The 16,042-nt window shown below is 46.9% G+C and overlaps 1 protein-coding gene across 1 annotated transcript in view; it reads left to right on the forward strand.

Annotated features, from left to right (window-relative positions):
• The window catches only part of si:dkey-34e4.1 (carboxyl-terminal PDZ ligand of neuronal nitric oxide synthase protein), a 150,473-nt gene extending 134,663 nt beyond the window's left edge, over nt 1-15,810 (forward strand). The window contains exon 11 of the mRNA XM_041897696.2: nt 13,609-15,810. Coding sequence (XP_041753630.1) covers nt 13,609-14,185 — 577 coding nt within the window. The 3' untranslated portion in view covers nt 14,186-15,810. The remainder of the gene's footprint in view (nt 1-13,608) is intronic.
• Nucleotides 15,811-16,042: the final 232 nt, after the last annotated feature.

Here is a 16,042-nt window from a genome sequence, read left to right on the forward strand (position 1 = left end):
TGATTGGCTCTGCAGCGTGTAGGAGTGCTGTGTGTGTTAAGGTCTTTGTCTCCCCTCTCTCTGTATGACTGGGTCAGGCAGAAACAAAACCCTCAGGGACTGTCTAAATCCCTGCAGCCAGACTCACATCCTGTGGTTTCCTATGACCAATCCACAGACACACACACACACACACCAATCCCAGCTCCTCTTCCCCACAAATCCTGTAACTCTATCCCCCAACATATGGGCAAAATCAACCCCTGTTTGTCAAAAGGCAGGGAAAACACACCAAGAAAACATGAGGAAACTTCTAAACATGAAGTTCAAACCTTGCTTGTTTTTCCCCAAGCAGCAGTATCACTGTAACAGTCCAACTTGACATTGAAGCCAGCTGGAGAGAGAGGGCTGTGTCTGAGGGCGATAGTGGAGCTTTTCCTTTAACTTCATAATCTGTGGTCTCATACTCCTCCTTCTCTCGCTCTCCTCCCTCATAGTGAGGACATTTAGGTGAATTGTTCGGACACAGGGGTCCTGTTAATGTAGGAAAACAAGTACACACATGCACACACACACACGCACTCATAGAGCCCCTCCCCACACACACAGCTTCTGGAGTGTGTCCATGTGTAGATGTGTGGTAGTTGAATTGAGGCAGCAAGATTGTGTCATGGGTTATTTTGATCAGACTGGGGGGATAGGCCTCCAGCTGCTTCTTCTCAGCAGACAGCTTGGTCTATCATGAACAGGGGCCTTATTTTATGTTTTCACAGCCACTCTCTCCCCTGGTGGCACACACACACACATACATGCGCACACGCTTGCATACACACACACACACACACCCCAGCCCTTGGGTTCAGCACTAGTCACACAGTACCGAGCGGGAATCAATTCTCTCACTTTATTAGTGCAATTTAACAGGCCTAAATAACCAAAGCTCTCTCCAGTCCGGAACACACACATTCACACTGTCACACTACTGGGCAGACTGGGGTCATCTCTCACACACACACTGTACACAGTAGACTATAATGAACACACACTGTCACCACCAGACATACAGTGAGGGAAAAAATTATTTGATCCCCTGCTGATTTTGTACGTTTGCCCACTGACAAAGAAATGATCAGTCTATAATTTTAATGGTAGGTTTATTTGAACAGTGAGAGACAGAATAACAACAAAAAAATCCAGAAAAACGCATGTCAAAAATGTTATAAATTGATTTGCATTTTAATGAGGGAAATAAGTATTTGACCCCCTCTCAATCAGATAGATTTCTGGCTCCCAGGTGTCTTTTATACAGGTAACGAGCTGAGATTAGGAGCACACTCTTAAAGGGAGTGCTCCTAATCTCAGTTTGTTACCTGTATAAAAGACACCTGTCCACAGAAGCAATCAATCAATCAGATTCCAAACTCTCCACAATGGCCAAGACCAAAGAGCTCTCCAAGGATGTCAGGGACAAGATTGTAGACCTACACAAGGCTGGAATGGGCTACAAGACCATCGCCAAGCAGCTTGGTGAGAAGGTGACAACAGTTGGTGCGATTATTCGCAAATGGAAGAAACACAAAATAACTGTCAATCTCCCACGGCCTGGGGCTCCATGCAAGATCTCACCTTGTGGAGTTGCAATGATCATGAGAACGGTGAGGAATCAGCCCAGAACTACACGGGAGGATCGTGTCAATGATCTCAAGGCAGCTGGGACCATAGTCACCAAGAAAACAATTGGTAACACACTACGCCGTGAAGGACTGAAATCCTGCAGCGCCCGCAAGGTCCCCCTCCTCAAGAAAGCACATATACATGCCCGTCTGAAGTTTGCCAATGAACATCTGAATGATTCAGAGGAGAACTGGGTGAAAGTGTTGTGGTCAGATGAGACCAAAATCGAGCTCTTTGGCATTAACTCAACTCGCCGTGTTTGGAGGAGGAGGAATGCTGCCTATGACCCCAAGAACACCATCCCCACGGTCAAACATGGAGGTGGAAACATTATGCTTTGGGGGTGTTTTTCTGCTAAGGGGACAGGACAACTTCACCGCATCAAAGGGACAATGGACGGGGCCATGTACCGTCAAATCTTGGGTGAGAACCTCCTTCCCTCAGCCAGGGCATTGAAAATGGGTCGTGAATGGGTATTCCAGCATGACAATGACCCAAAACACACGGCCAAGGCAACAAAGGAGTGGCTCAAGAAGAAGCACATCAAGGTCCTGGAGTGGCCTAGCCAGTCTCCAGACCTTAATCCCATAGAAAATATGTGGAGGGAGTTGAAGGTTTGAGTTGCCAAACGTCAGCCTCGTAACCTTAATGACTTGGAGAAGATCTGCAAAGAGGAGTGGGACAAAATCCCTCCTGAGATGTGTGCAAACCTGGTGGCCAACTACAAGAAACGTCTGACCTCTGTGATTGCCAACAAGGGTTTTGCCACCAAGTACTAAGTCATGTTTTGCAGAGGTGTCAAATACTTATTTCCCGCATTAAAATGCTAATCAATTGATAACATTTTTGACATGCGTTTTCTTGATTTTTTTGTTGTTATTCTGTCTCTCACTGTTCAAATAAACCTACCATTAAAATTATAGACTGATAATTTCTTTGTCAGTGGGCAAACGTACAAAATCAGGAGGGGATTTTTCCCTCACTGTACGTGTTTAACACACATGTGTGCCGTATGTGCACACACACACTCACACACACCAACTCTCTCTCACACACACACACACACACACACACACACACACACACACACACACACACACACACACACACACACACACACACACACACACACACACACACACACACACACACACACACAACACACACACACACACAGACACACACACACACACACACACACACTCACACACACACACACACACACACACACACACACACACACACACACACACACACACACACTCACACACACACACACACACACACACACACACACACACACACGCACACTGTCTAACATGTGTTACTACTGTACCACACAGAGACAGGCACACATGGTGATTTGTAGCATATGTGCTAAATTCTCCAATGAGTCATAGCCCTCTAGCATATTCTCTTACCTTCTCACTCCCTCTCTCTCTCCCCTCTCTCTCTCTCTCTCTCTCTCTCTCTCTCTCTCTCTCTCTCTCTCTCTCTCTCTCTCTCTCTCTCTCTCGCTCTCCCTCTCTCTCCCTCTCGCTCTCTCTCTCTCCCTCTCTCCCTCTCTCTCTCCCCCCCTCTCTCTCTCTCTCGTTCTCTCTTTCTCGCTCTCTCTCTCTCTCCCTCTCTCTCTCTCTCTCTCTATCACTCTTTCTCTCTATTTATCTATCTCTCCCTTTGTCCCTCCCTCTGTATCATGTCAGGAGTCTCTCCTCTCCTCTCTGGTTATTTTCTGTAATGGCTTTTCCTGACTATCTATTCCCCTGTGCTCATCTCTCATCTCCATCTCTCTCTATCTCTCTGGCATTCTATCTATCTATTGTTAGTAGTAGCGACTGGCTGTGTGTGTCTGGCCTGCTGCGCCTGTTCTGACATCCACCCTCATTAGCCTCGTTAGCCACTGAGCTAATTACGCTAATGCTAGCTAATGTGAGTTGGTTGTATAATGGAATAGTGGTTTTCATGTTTAGGGGAATTGTGGATTTACTGGTTGTCAGTTGGATACTCACTGCTGGAGAGCTGAAATGGACTAGAGCCATTGCACCAGCTCTGAAAAGGCTAGTGTGTTAGATGGGGCTTTTCTCAGAGGCCCACTGCCCAAGTTTCTTGGATAACACTCTATGAAAATAGGTTGGGGAATAGGTGTGGGGATGCCAGCTTGTAAATCACTTTAGGTTGATGTTGTAAAACGACATTGTGCTGGTTGCTATGTTGTGAAACGATGGTAGTATTGCTGCCTGGGGCCATGGTTTCACTGAGGTGGATGGAAAGACAGGTTGCACTCCTTATGGGAGTATTAACTTATTCTCAGTGCTGTCTGTCTTTGTCTGTCTTTCTCTCTCTTCCATCTCTCTCTCTCTCTCACACACACACTCTCTCTCTCACCCCCCCTCCATGTCCCTCTCTCTCTTTCCCTCCCTCGATCGTTTCCTCTCTCTCTCTCTCTCTCTCTCTCTCTCTCTCTCTCTCTCTCTCTCTCTGACACATGGTGACTAGAGTTTCTCTGCTCCTTCACCACCCTCCAGTCTTCTCTCTCACTGAGCTGTGTGCTGTGCAGTCTGTTGATATCTCCACAGAAGCTCCATGTCATTCCATCGTCACTGTGAGGTTGTACCCTCACCAAATAATTCATTAAGCTTGGCTTTCATGTGGTAGGGTTCGACAGATCTCCTCGCCACAGTAACAGAGTATCCAGGTCCGTATCCATGGGCCACCTTGCAAGCCACCCTGGATGGCCCAATCTCAGGTCAGCCAATTAGATTCTTAGCAAGCTAATCAGAGTTGCGTCAGTGGGGACTGAGGGCTTTGATGCCATAGTGCGTGGTGGCCGTCCGTCTGTCCGTCCGTCTGTCTTTCTGTCTGTCCCTCCGTAAGTCTGTCTGTCCTGCAGGCCCTCTGAGCAAGCCCATCTCTATCAGGAGATGAATTCTGTCAGACAATGATCAAATGTTGAGGATTATCCAGCCCCAATGGTTTCTTATTGATCTCTTCTTTCTTTATAAACCCCAACTTTTTCCTGTTCCTGGGAGAAAAGTGTGTTTGTTTGGTGGCGGAGTCTAGGTTGCTTCTTTGGGAATAAGAGATTGAGTGGGATCGATGTGTTGAAAGGTTATTTGGTTGAGTGGCAGACCGGTTGTTTTGTGGGCTATTGATTGGTGGGGTCAATAGCTAGATAGGGCTGAGGCGGTGTGCATTGTGTTGATCTATATGTACGGCAAGTCGCCAACACTCTCAAACATAAACATCAGTATATTGCCATTGATTTGGTCATTACGTATTGTCCCATGTAGGCAGGTGTTATATTCTCACCTTTACTCTTGTGCCTGGCAGGAGAAGCTACAGTAACATGTGTAGAATAACCTACCCAAATATTGTATATGTGACTGGATTCGAACCTAGGCTTTGTGTTAGCCTGCAGAGCTAAAGCCTAGGCATTGGCCATGGGAGCTAATGTAAGTCTTCAGGTCTCAGGCAAGTTTACTTATTACACTGAACCACCTCCATTTTACATCTGCCAATTATTTATTCTTCAAGGAGAAGAGAGTCACACTCTCTGCAGTAGACTGTGGTCCCTGTGCTCTGTGTGATGTGTACAGAAATACAGTGCCTTACTGCAGTCTGATTGTTCCCTCTCTTTGGCACTGAGTAACCCCTCTTGCTCATCCTTGTCTTAATCTAAACTCCTCCATCCTAACCAGTAACCTCCTCCATCCTAACCAGTAACATCCTCCATCCTAACTATGTAACCTCCTCCATCCCTAATCAGTAACCTCCTCCATCCCTAACCAGTAACCTCCTCCATCCCTAACCAGTAACCTCCTCCATCCTAACCAGTAACCTCCTCCATCCCTAAGCAGTAACCTCCTCCATCCCTAACCAGTAACCTCCTCCATCCTAACCAGTAACCTCCTCCATCCCTAACCAGTAACCTCCTCCATCCCTAACCAGTAACCTCCTCCATCTCTAACCAGTATCCTCCTCCATCCCTAACCAGTAACCTCCTCCATCCCTAACCAGTAACCTCTTCCATCCCTAACCAGTAACCTCCCCCATCCCTAACCAGTAACCTCCCCATCTCTAACCAGTAACCTCCTCCATCCCTAACCAGTAACCTCTTCCATCCCTAACCAGTAACCTCCCCCATCCCTAACCAGTAACCTCCCCATCTCTAACCAGTAACCTCCTCCATCCCTAATCAGTAACCTCCTCCATCCCTAACCAGTAACCTCCTCCATCCCTAACCAGTAACCTCCTCCATCCTAACCAGTAACCTCCTCCATCCCTAAGCAGTAACCTCCTCCATCCCTAACCAGTAACCTCCTCCATCCTAACCAGTAACCTCCTCCATCCCTAACCAGTAACCTCCTCCATCCCTAACCAGTAACCTCCTCCATCCCTAACCAGTAACCTCCTCCATCTCTAACCAGTAACCTCCTCCATCCCTAACCAGTAACCTCCTCCATCCCTAACCAGTAACCTCTTCCATCCCTAACCAGTAACCTCCCCATCTCTAACCAGTAACCTCCCCCATCCCTAACCAGTAACCTCCCCATCTCTAACCAGTAACCTCCTCCATCCCTAACCAGTAACCTCCTCCATCCTAACCAGTAACCTCCTCTATCTCTAACCAGTAACCTCCTCCATCTCTAACCAGTAACCTCCTCCATTCCTAACCAGTACCTTCCCCCATCCCTAACCAGTAACCTCCTCCATCCAAACCAGTAACCACCTCCATCCCTAACCAGTAACCTTCCCCATTCCTAACCAGTAACCTCCTCCATCCCTAACCAGTAATCTCCCTCATCCCTAACCAGTAACCTCCTCCATCCCCAACCAGTAACCTCCTCCATCCCTAACCAGTAATCTCCTCCATCCCTAATCAGTAACCTCTTCCATCCCTAACCAGTAACCTCCTCCATCCCTAACCAGTAACCTCCTCCATCCCTAACCAGTAACCTCCTCCATCTCTAACCAGTAACCTCCTCCATCCCTAACCAGTAACCTCCCCCATCCCTAACCAGTAACCTCCCCCATCCCTAACCAGTAACCTCCCCCATACCTAACCAGTAACCTCCCCGTCCCTAACCAGTAACCTCTTCCATCCCTAACCAGTAACCTCCTCCATCTCTAACCAGTAACCTCCTCCATCCCTAACCAGTAACCTCCTCCATCCCTAACCAGTAACCTCCTCCATCCCTAACCAGTAACCTCCCCCATCCCTAACCAGTAACCTCCCCCATCCCTAACCAGTAACCTCCCCCATCCCTAATCAGTAACCTCCCCGTCTCTAACCAGTAACCTCCTCCATACCTAACCAGTAACCTCCCCCTATTCCTGATTCCTGTGGTGCACCAGCCTGTCTCTCCCTGGGAGCCTTGGGGGCCCAATGATAACAGAACCATACCCAGCCTAGCTCCCCCTCCTCTCCTCCTTTCCTCTTCACTCCTCCTCTCCTCCTCTCTGTGGATGTGAGTATACAGTCCTCCGGCATGTGAAACGTTGTATATGAATCAAGCATGGGACTGTGTTGTACATCAGCATGTGTGGGCAGTGGTGCCCCTCTCAAAACACCTCTGTGCATGTTTACATTTAAGTCATTTAGCAGACGCTCTTATCCAGAGCGACTTACAAATTGGTGCATTCAACTTAGGATAGCCAGTGGGACAACCACCCCTTTTTTTTTTTTTTTTTATGTTTTATGGGGGGTAGAAGGATTATTGTTATACTATTCCAGGTATTCCTTAAAGAGGTAGGGTTTCCTCCGGAAGGTGGTCAGTGACTCCGCTGATCTGGTGTCGTGGGGGAGCTTGTTCCACCATTGGGGTGCCAGAGCAGCGAATAGCTTTGACTGGGCTGAGCGGGAACTGTGCTTCCGTAGAGGTAGGGGGGCTAGCAGGCCAGAGGTGGATGAACGTAGTGCCCTCGTTTGGGTGTAGGGTCTGATCAGAGCCTGAAGGTAAGGAGGTGCCGTTCCCCTCACAGCTCCGTAGGCAAGCAATCATGGTTTTGTAGTAGATGCGAGCTTCAACTGGAAGCCAGTGGAGTGTGCGGAGGAGCGGAGTGACATGAGAGATCTGAACACCAGACGGGCTGCAGCGTTCTGGATAAGTTGTAGGGGTTTAATGGCACAGGCAGGGAGCCCAGCCAACAGCGAGTTGCAGTAATCCAGACGGGAGATGACAAGTGCCTGGATTAGGACCTGTGCCGCTTTCTGTGTAAGGTAGGGTCGTACTCTGCGAATGTTGTAGAGCATGAACCTGCAGGATCGGGTCACCGCTTTGATGTTAGCGGAGAACGACAGGGTGTTGTCCAGGTTACTGTGCACGTTTAATTTACTGGACGCATGCTCTGTCCTGTGTCACCCTTGAGAAGTGTGTAGGACAGGCTGCCATATGAGGGCACTCATGATTACTGCATATTAACATACGTGTGCAATCATCATCATATTAGCATAGTTTTAATCAAAGATTCCCCCTGTGTCATTTAATGACATTCAAATTATAGGGCTAGCGGGGTCTTGATTGTGTCTGTGACAGAGAGAGAAAGACAGAAATGGGGGAGAGAGAGAGACAGTGAGGTTTTTGATTTGGTGTTATTATAGTTTAACAGTGTTCTTTTTGTCTGAAAATGGGGATTGTGATAAGGTCAGACGTTGTGTGTTGTATGTTTTAGCTCATTAGGAAGTGAAATGTCCATTAGCAAGGAAATTACCTGCCAGCCTTCTCAGGCGGCCGCACACACACACACACACACAACACACACATTCACGTGCACACACACACACACACAAGCACACAGACACAAGCATAATCACACTATAATTTCTCATACTCATAAACAACACAGGAGTACGGAGTAGGGAGACCTTACTGCCTTGCTGCCAGCCAGAGTAATGGCTCCAGGTAGGGAGGAGTAGGGAGACCTTACCATGGTATGTTTGTTACCTCATTAAATTACTCCTGAAGTCTTCCAGTCAGCATGGAGGTAGGGGTGTCAAATTGGGAGAGAATGCACATACGGAGAAGGGGAGATAGAGATGAACAGAGGGAGAGGGGAGATAGAGATGAACAGAGGGAGATAGAGATGAACAGAGGGAGAGGGGAGATAGAGATGAACAGAGGGAGATAGAGATGAACAGAGGGAGAGGGGAGATAGAGATGAACAAAGGGAGAGGGGATATAGAGATGAACAGAGGGAGATAGAGATGAACAGAGGGAGAGGGGAGATAGAGATGAACAGAGGGAGATAGAGATGAACAGAGGGAGAGGGGAGATAGAGATGAACAAAGGGAGAGGGGATATAGAGATGAACAGAGGGAGAGGGGAGATAGAGATGAACAGAGGGAGAGGGGAGATAGAGATGAACAGAGGGAGAGGGGAGATGCAAACAGGGAGAGCCAGAAGGAGGGAGAGACAGGAGAGCGAGACAGAAGGAGGAAGGGAGAGACAGAAGGAGGGAGATAGAGAAAGGTGGAGGGAGTTTAAGGCAAGGAAGCAGAGCTAGAGAGAAAGAAAGGCATGTGAGAACAAGATAGAGATGAATAAAAACAGAGGGAGGAGGTAGAGAGAACAAGAGACTAAAAGAGGAGGCACAGAGAGAAAGGGGGGTAGTGAAAGAGAGAGGGGGCATGAGTGAAGGAGACAGAGAGAGAGAGAGGTAGAGAGAGGAGAGGTGAGGGAGAGAGGGGTAGAAAGGGAGAGAGAAGGGTAGAGAGGGAGAGAGAGAGGGGTAGAGAGGGAGAGAGAGAGGGGTAGAAAGGGAGAGAGGGCGAGAGGGCTGTAGAGAGAGGAGTGGTGAGGGGTAAAGAGGGAGAGAGAGAAGGGTAGAGAGGGAGAGGGAGGAGTAGAGAGGGAGAGAGAGTGAGAGATGGGTACAGAGGGGGAGAGAGAGGAGTAGTGAGAGAGAGAGAGGGGTAGAGAGGGAGAGAGAGAGCGGTAGAGAGGGAGAGAGAGGGGTAGAGAGGGAGAGAGGGGGGGTAAAGAGGGAGAGAGAGGGGGGAGGAGGGGGAATCAGACAGAGGCAGAGAGAGGAGGCAGTAGAAAGAAAGAGGTAGAGAGAAGAGGGGAAGGAGAAAGAGGTAGAGAGAGGAGTAGTGAGGGAGGGAGAGAGGGGGAGGAGGAGGGGGAAGGAGAATGAGGCAAAGAGAGGAGGGAGAAAGAGAAAGAGAGAGGTAGAGGGAGGAGTGATAGCCCTGGGAGGGAGGTGTTCCACCCTGACAGCAGACAGGACAGAAGTGCTGAGTCAAACATTTAGAAATCACACAGACTGACTGGGGAGCTGCTAGCTAGAGATGCAACCACTCAGTCAGACAGACTGTAAAACACTGTTTATTACCCCCAGACCCGTACTGTGGCTAGTACCACACTTCACACACAATTCTATAACTACAACTAGAAACCAGGCTACATACAATTCAATAACTACACACCACACAACTAGAAACCAGGCTACATACAACTCAATAAAAATACACCACACAACTAGAAACCAGGCTACATACAACTCAATAACTATACACTTAGGAACCAGCCTGTGCCACTTTTAACAGACAACAACATGAAAGGCTTAATGAAGCCTTCATAAACCCTTTATAAGCTTTACATAGATGTTCAATATCAGCACACAGTACACATAGGAACCAGTTAGAGCTAACAACAGTTACAACTCATAACAGCTCACACACTACAAACAGGCTTCACTCATAGGCTGGTTGTAACTTCACTTAGAAAACAAAAAAAAGCAAATAGAATTAAACAGGGAGGAATCAAAGCTTTTTGTGTGTGTGTGTGTGTTTGTGTGCTTGTGTGTGTGTTTGTAGGCGCACACATGTGTTTGTGTGTTTGTGTGTGTGTGTGTGTGTGTGTACAGTGAGGGAAAAAAGTATTTGATCCCCTGCTAATTTTGTACGTTTGCCCACTGACAAAGAAATTATCAGTCTATAATTTTAATGGTAGGTGTATTTGAACAGTGAGAGACAGAATAACAACAACAAAAAATCCAGAAAAACGCATGTCAAAAATGTTATAAATTGATTTGCATTTTAATGAGGGAAATAAGTATTTGACCCCCTCTCAATCAGAAAGATTTCTGGCTCCCAGGTGTCTTTTATACAGGTAACGAGCTGAGATTAGGAGCACGGGAGGATCTTGTCAATGATCTCAAGGCAGCTGGGACCATAGCCACCAAGAAAACAATTGGTAACACACTATGCCGTGAAGGACTGAAATCCTGCAGGGCCCCCAAGGTCCCCCTGCTCAAGAAAGCACATATACAGGGCCGTCTGAAGTTTGCCAATGAACATCTGAATGATTCAGAGGAGAACTGGGTGAAAGTGTTGTGGTCAGATGAGACCAAAATCGAGCTCTTTGGCATCAACTCAACTCGCCGTGTTTGGAGGAGGAGGAATGCTGCCTATGACCCCAAGAACACCATCCCCACCGTCAAACATGGAGGTGGAAACATTATGCTTTGGGGGTGTTTTTCTGCTAAGGGGACAGGACAACTTCACCGCATCAAAGGGACGATGGACGGGGCCATGTACCGTCAAATCTTGGGTGAGAACCTCCTTCCCTCAGCCAGGGCATTGAAAATGGGTCGTGGATGGGTATTCCAGCATGACAATGACCCAAAACACACGGCCAAGGCAACAAAGGAGTGGCTCAAGAAGCAGCACATTAAGGTCCTGGAGTGGCCTAGCCAGTCTCCAGACCTTAATCCCATAGAAAATCTGTGGAGGGAGCTGAAGGTTCGAGTTGCCAAACGTCAGCCTCGAAACCTTAATGACTTGGAGAAGATCTGCAAAGAGGAGTGGGAGAAAATCCCTCCTGAGATGTGTGCAAAGCTGGTGCCCAACTACAAGAAACGTCTGACCTCTGTGATTGCCAACAAGGGTTTTGCCACCAAGTACTAAGTCATGTTTTGCAGAGGGGTCAAATACTTATTTCCCTCATTAAAATGCAAATCAATTTATAACATTTTTGACATGCGTTTTTCTGGATTTTTTGTTGTTGTTATTCTGTCTCTCACTGTTCAAATAAACCTACCATTAAAATTATTGACTGATCATGTCTTTGTCAGTGGGCAAACATACCCTCACTGTACACATATACACTACATTACCAAAAGTATGTGTACACCTGCTCGTCGAACATCTCATTCCAAAATCATGGGCATTAATATGGAGTTGGTCCCCCCTTTGCTGCTATAACAGCCTCCACTCTTCTGGGAAGGCTTTCCACTAAATGTTGGAACATTGCTGTGGGGGCTTGCTTCCATTCATGCGATTAGGCCTGGCTTGCAGTCGGCGTTCCAATTAATCCCAAAGGTGTTTGATGGAGTTGAGGTCAGGGCTCTGTGCAGGCCAGTCAAGTTCTTCCACACCGATCTCGACAAACCATTTCTGTATGGACCTCGCTTTGTGCACGGGGGCATTGTCATGCTGAAACAGGAAAAGGCCTTCCCCAAACTGTTGGCACAAAGTTGGAAGCACAGAATCGTCTAGAATGTAATTGTATGCTGTAGCGTTAAGATTTCCCTTTTAAGGGGCCTATACCGAACCATGAAAAACTGCTCCAGACCGTTATTCCTCCTCCACCAAACTTTACAGTTGGAACTATACATTGGGGCAGGAAGCGTTCTCCTGCCATCCGCCAAACCCAGATTTGTCCATTGGACCGCCAGATGGTGAAGCGTGATTCATCACTCCAGAGAACGCGTTTCCACTGCTCCAGAGTCCAATGGCGGCGAGCTTTACAGCACTCCAGCCGACGTTTGGCCATGGAAACCCATTTCATGAAGCTCCCGACGAACAGTTATTGTGCTGACGTTGCTTCCAGAGGCAGTTTGGAACTCGGTAGTGAGTGTTGCAACCTAGGACAGACGATTTTTACTCGCTACGCGCTTCAACACTCGGTGGTCACGTTCTGTGAGCTGTTGTTGCTCCTAGAATTTTCCACTTCACAATAACAGCACTTACGGTTGACCGGGGCAGCTCTAGCAGGGCAGAAATTTGACGAACTGACTTGCCATGTTGAAAGTCACTTTAGTAAGGCCATTCTACTATCAATGTTTGTCTATGGAGATTGCATGGCTGTGTGCTCGATTTTATACACCTGTCAGCAACAGGTGAGGCTGAAATAGCCAAATCCACTAATTTGAAGGGGTGCCCACATACTTTTGTATATATAGTGTATGTGTTTGTCATTTGTGTGTGTGGTAAAACCAGCATGGGTTTTCTGTGGTCTAAACAGGGAGACTGCAATGCAGCTATTTTTAGTGTGTGTTTGGTGCTGTCGATAGAGGAGGGGAAAGCCTGCAGCTCCCTTTCTCTCTCATCTCTCTCGTTCTTTTCCTCTCTTCCCCTCTTCCTCCCAACAGGGGGGCTGTGGGACCAAGATAAGTGCCCAGACTGCTCTCACCAAACACACAAACACGCACAAACACACACAGAAACACACACACAGCTCCCATCAGGCAGCGGGTCCCTCAAAGTGCATTGGGTTTATAGAATGGAAGTGTCACTGTGAAGATGTAAACGGTGAAGCTTATTTCCCTTTTGAATGCTCCTGCATATTATAGAGAAAACACTCACTTAAATATGTCTTCTGCACAACATGAATATGGATCTATTCACTACATTTACATTGAGAGCAGTGGCACATGTTATTGACTATTTTGAGGAATATAAGACGTATATTTTACTACATCTCAAATGACACCCTAATACCCCCATATAGTGCACTACTGTTCAAAAGTAGTGCACTATAGGGAACAGAGTGAGTGTGTCATTTAAGGGGTGCCCCTCGATGCCCTTACATGTTTAATTACTGAACGACAGGTTTAAAGAGCTCTGGTCTAAAGTAGTTCATCATAGTAGTGCACTACATGGGGAATAGGGTGTCATTTGATTTGAGATGTGACCTTCAATTAAATCAAACTCTCTTTTCTTATTGACAGGTTTAAACAGATCATCCCTAAATTGGACCCTCCTCCCCCGTCCTTCAACCGTAAGCGAGCCAGCCGAACTGTCTCTCCGGGGTTGGAGTTCAACCCGCTGACCACGCCCCTGACAACACAAGTAGACGGGAATGGTGGCGTTCCGAGCCGGAGCGAGAGCCTGTCCTTCCCAGACATCACACCCTGCTCCCTCGCTTCTGGACTCTCTGGAGACTTCCACTCGCTCAGCAACGGAGGCGGCGAGAGCGGCTCGTGCGGCTCGGCTAGCGAGGATTCCGGCGTCCGCTCCGAGACTAAATCGCAGCTGTCGCCCCTCCACGACGAAGAGGACCCGTTTGGGGATAGGGGGACGTTCCTGACGGCCTCTAGCGGCTGTGGCAGCCCCCTTGTAGACATGAGGGGGGAAACTGCGCCCCTGTCATGCGTCACCGCCACCCCAGGCACACACGCGAACAGCTACGAGCACACGCTCCCCTTCTCCTCCCCCATCAATGACACCTGTCTGCACATCAGCTTCTCAGAAGATGAGTTGCTGGACAGCAGCCCTGAGGACTCCAGTGTCCCACAACGGAGCTAGGAAGACGGGCTGGGAGAGCTACAAGCCCTGGCTTCATTTGAGGCCTCTGGGGCTGGGGACTCCTAGCTGACTGACACTGATGCTGCAACAAACACCACACAATAAAATGACTGATACAGACTGTTATCAGAGCTTCTAAAGCTCTCTGAAATGCAATAGTGTTTGTAGGCCTCATTTGGTCCATATTCCTAAAATGTTGAGTAAACTGGATTTCAAGACTTTAGTTATTCTGTCCTTTCACAACACACAGATAACGCATGGCCTAAACATACTTCAACACATTCACTGAAAAGGAACATAAAATTATCTATTATTCTATAAATTATTGCCATATGGACAGATCCTAGTATTTTTATAGAGAATAATGATTTGATTTGTTATTAGTAAATAAGTAGAGAATTGAGAAGAATCATGTAGCAGAAGTCTTTCACTGCTAGAGTAGCGAATAATGTCAGCGGCAAGTTAGTAGTCAACATGCTTTTAATGTATTTTTATTACATACGCTCAACTGATTTACAGGGTTTTCTACATCACCCAAGCATTATTGAAATGGAAGTGACATAGGAACGTTATGGGAACATTGTGGGAACGTTGGATGTGAAGTGCTGTGGCGTTGAGAACGGCTGCCCTCTCTCAGGCATCAGACTATGAAGAGAAGAAAGGAACAAGGAAGTGATAGACAAGGAAGAGAAGTGGTGATGGAACTGTGTTTGTGTGTGTTTGGTCACTCACACTCATACTCACAGTGTGGTACTTTGATTATGTGTGTTTACACATTATGTTTGGTTTTAGAATGTTGTACACCACTCCTATAGCCTTCAGACCACACAGTTTAAAAAGTAGAAAAGGTAGATTTTTCTGGGACATTTCAATAATGATGGATTCATCTGTACAGCAATAAGAGCCAACATTGATTAGTTGAATCTTGGTTTTAGGGCTAGAAGAGCCAACGTGATTGGCTGAATGTTGGTTTTAGGGCTAGTAAACAGCTCTGATCTGAAAAGCTGGCCAATGGCCTGACAAGCAGTGAAACCTAACAGATGGTTCCAAGTGGAATGGTGTTATTACATGAATGGTGAGGAATGAAGGGTTTAATGACGCCCCTGAATGGCAAAAGAAAGAGAGGAAAAACTGTTATAACAGGGTAATAACAGGGTTGGGTCAGTAATTCTCTATAAACATGGTCTCACGGTGAGAAACATGGCGATTGTCTCATCTCCATACTTACACAGGCTATCTGGATGACAACAACAACAGATATATGTTATGTGCATGACTAGTCTAGGGGTTTATTCCTGGTCAGGTCACATGGTCAAGAACAACTCCTGCCCTTATTTGAGAGTGAGATCATGAGATTGAGTTAAACTGACTACTTCAAATGAATTGAACATTAGTACCTATTCTAAATGTGGGCTTATTCTGGATGGCAGGTTGAGGTGATGACGAGTTGGTTAAGGAGAGATATGATTGGACGACACAGTGCAGGTGTCGACTGGTGATTGGCTAGAAGGAGTCGGAGGAGCTGAAGAGAGGGCGGCTTTTCTTTATAACACTTTGAAGGAGAGAAAAACACAGCAATAATAAACAAACGAGTGAATTAATTAATAAAAGACTAGTTGAACAACTGCTGTATTCACCTGGTGTTCTTTTTCTTGAAGAACTAGTTCGTCATTAAAAATAGAGTTTATTTTGTCTCTTAGATTCTCAAGTACACATATATAGTGTCCCAAATGGCACTCCATTACCTATATAGTGCACTACTTTTCATCAGGGCCCATGGGACTCTGGTCAAAAGTAGTGCACTATGTAGGGAATGGAGTGCCATTTAGTGGTCATAAATTAAGTTTATATATACAG

The sequence above is a fragment of the Coregonus clupeaformis genome, chromosome 15, assembly GCF_020615455.1.
Source record: "Coregonus clupeaformis isolate EN_2021a chromosome 15, ASM2061545v1, whole genome shotgun sequence".
Lineage (NCBI taxonomy): Eukaryota > Metazoa > Chordata > Actinopteri > Salmoniformes > Salmonidae > Coregonus > Coregonus clupeaformis.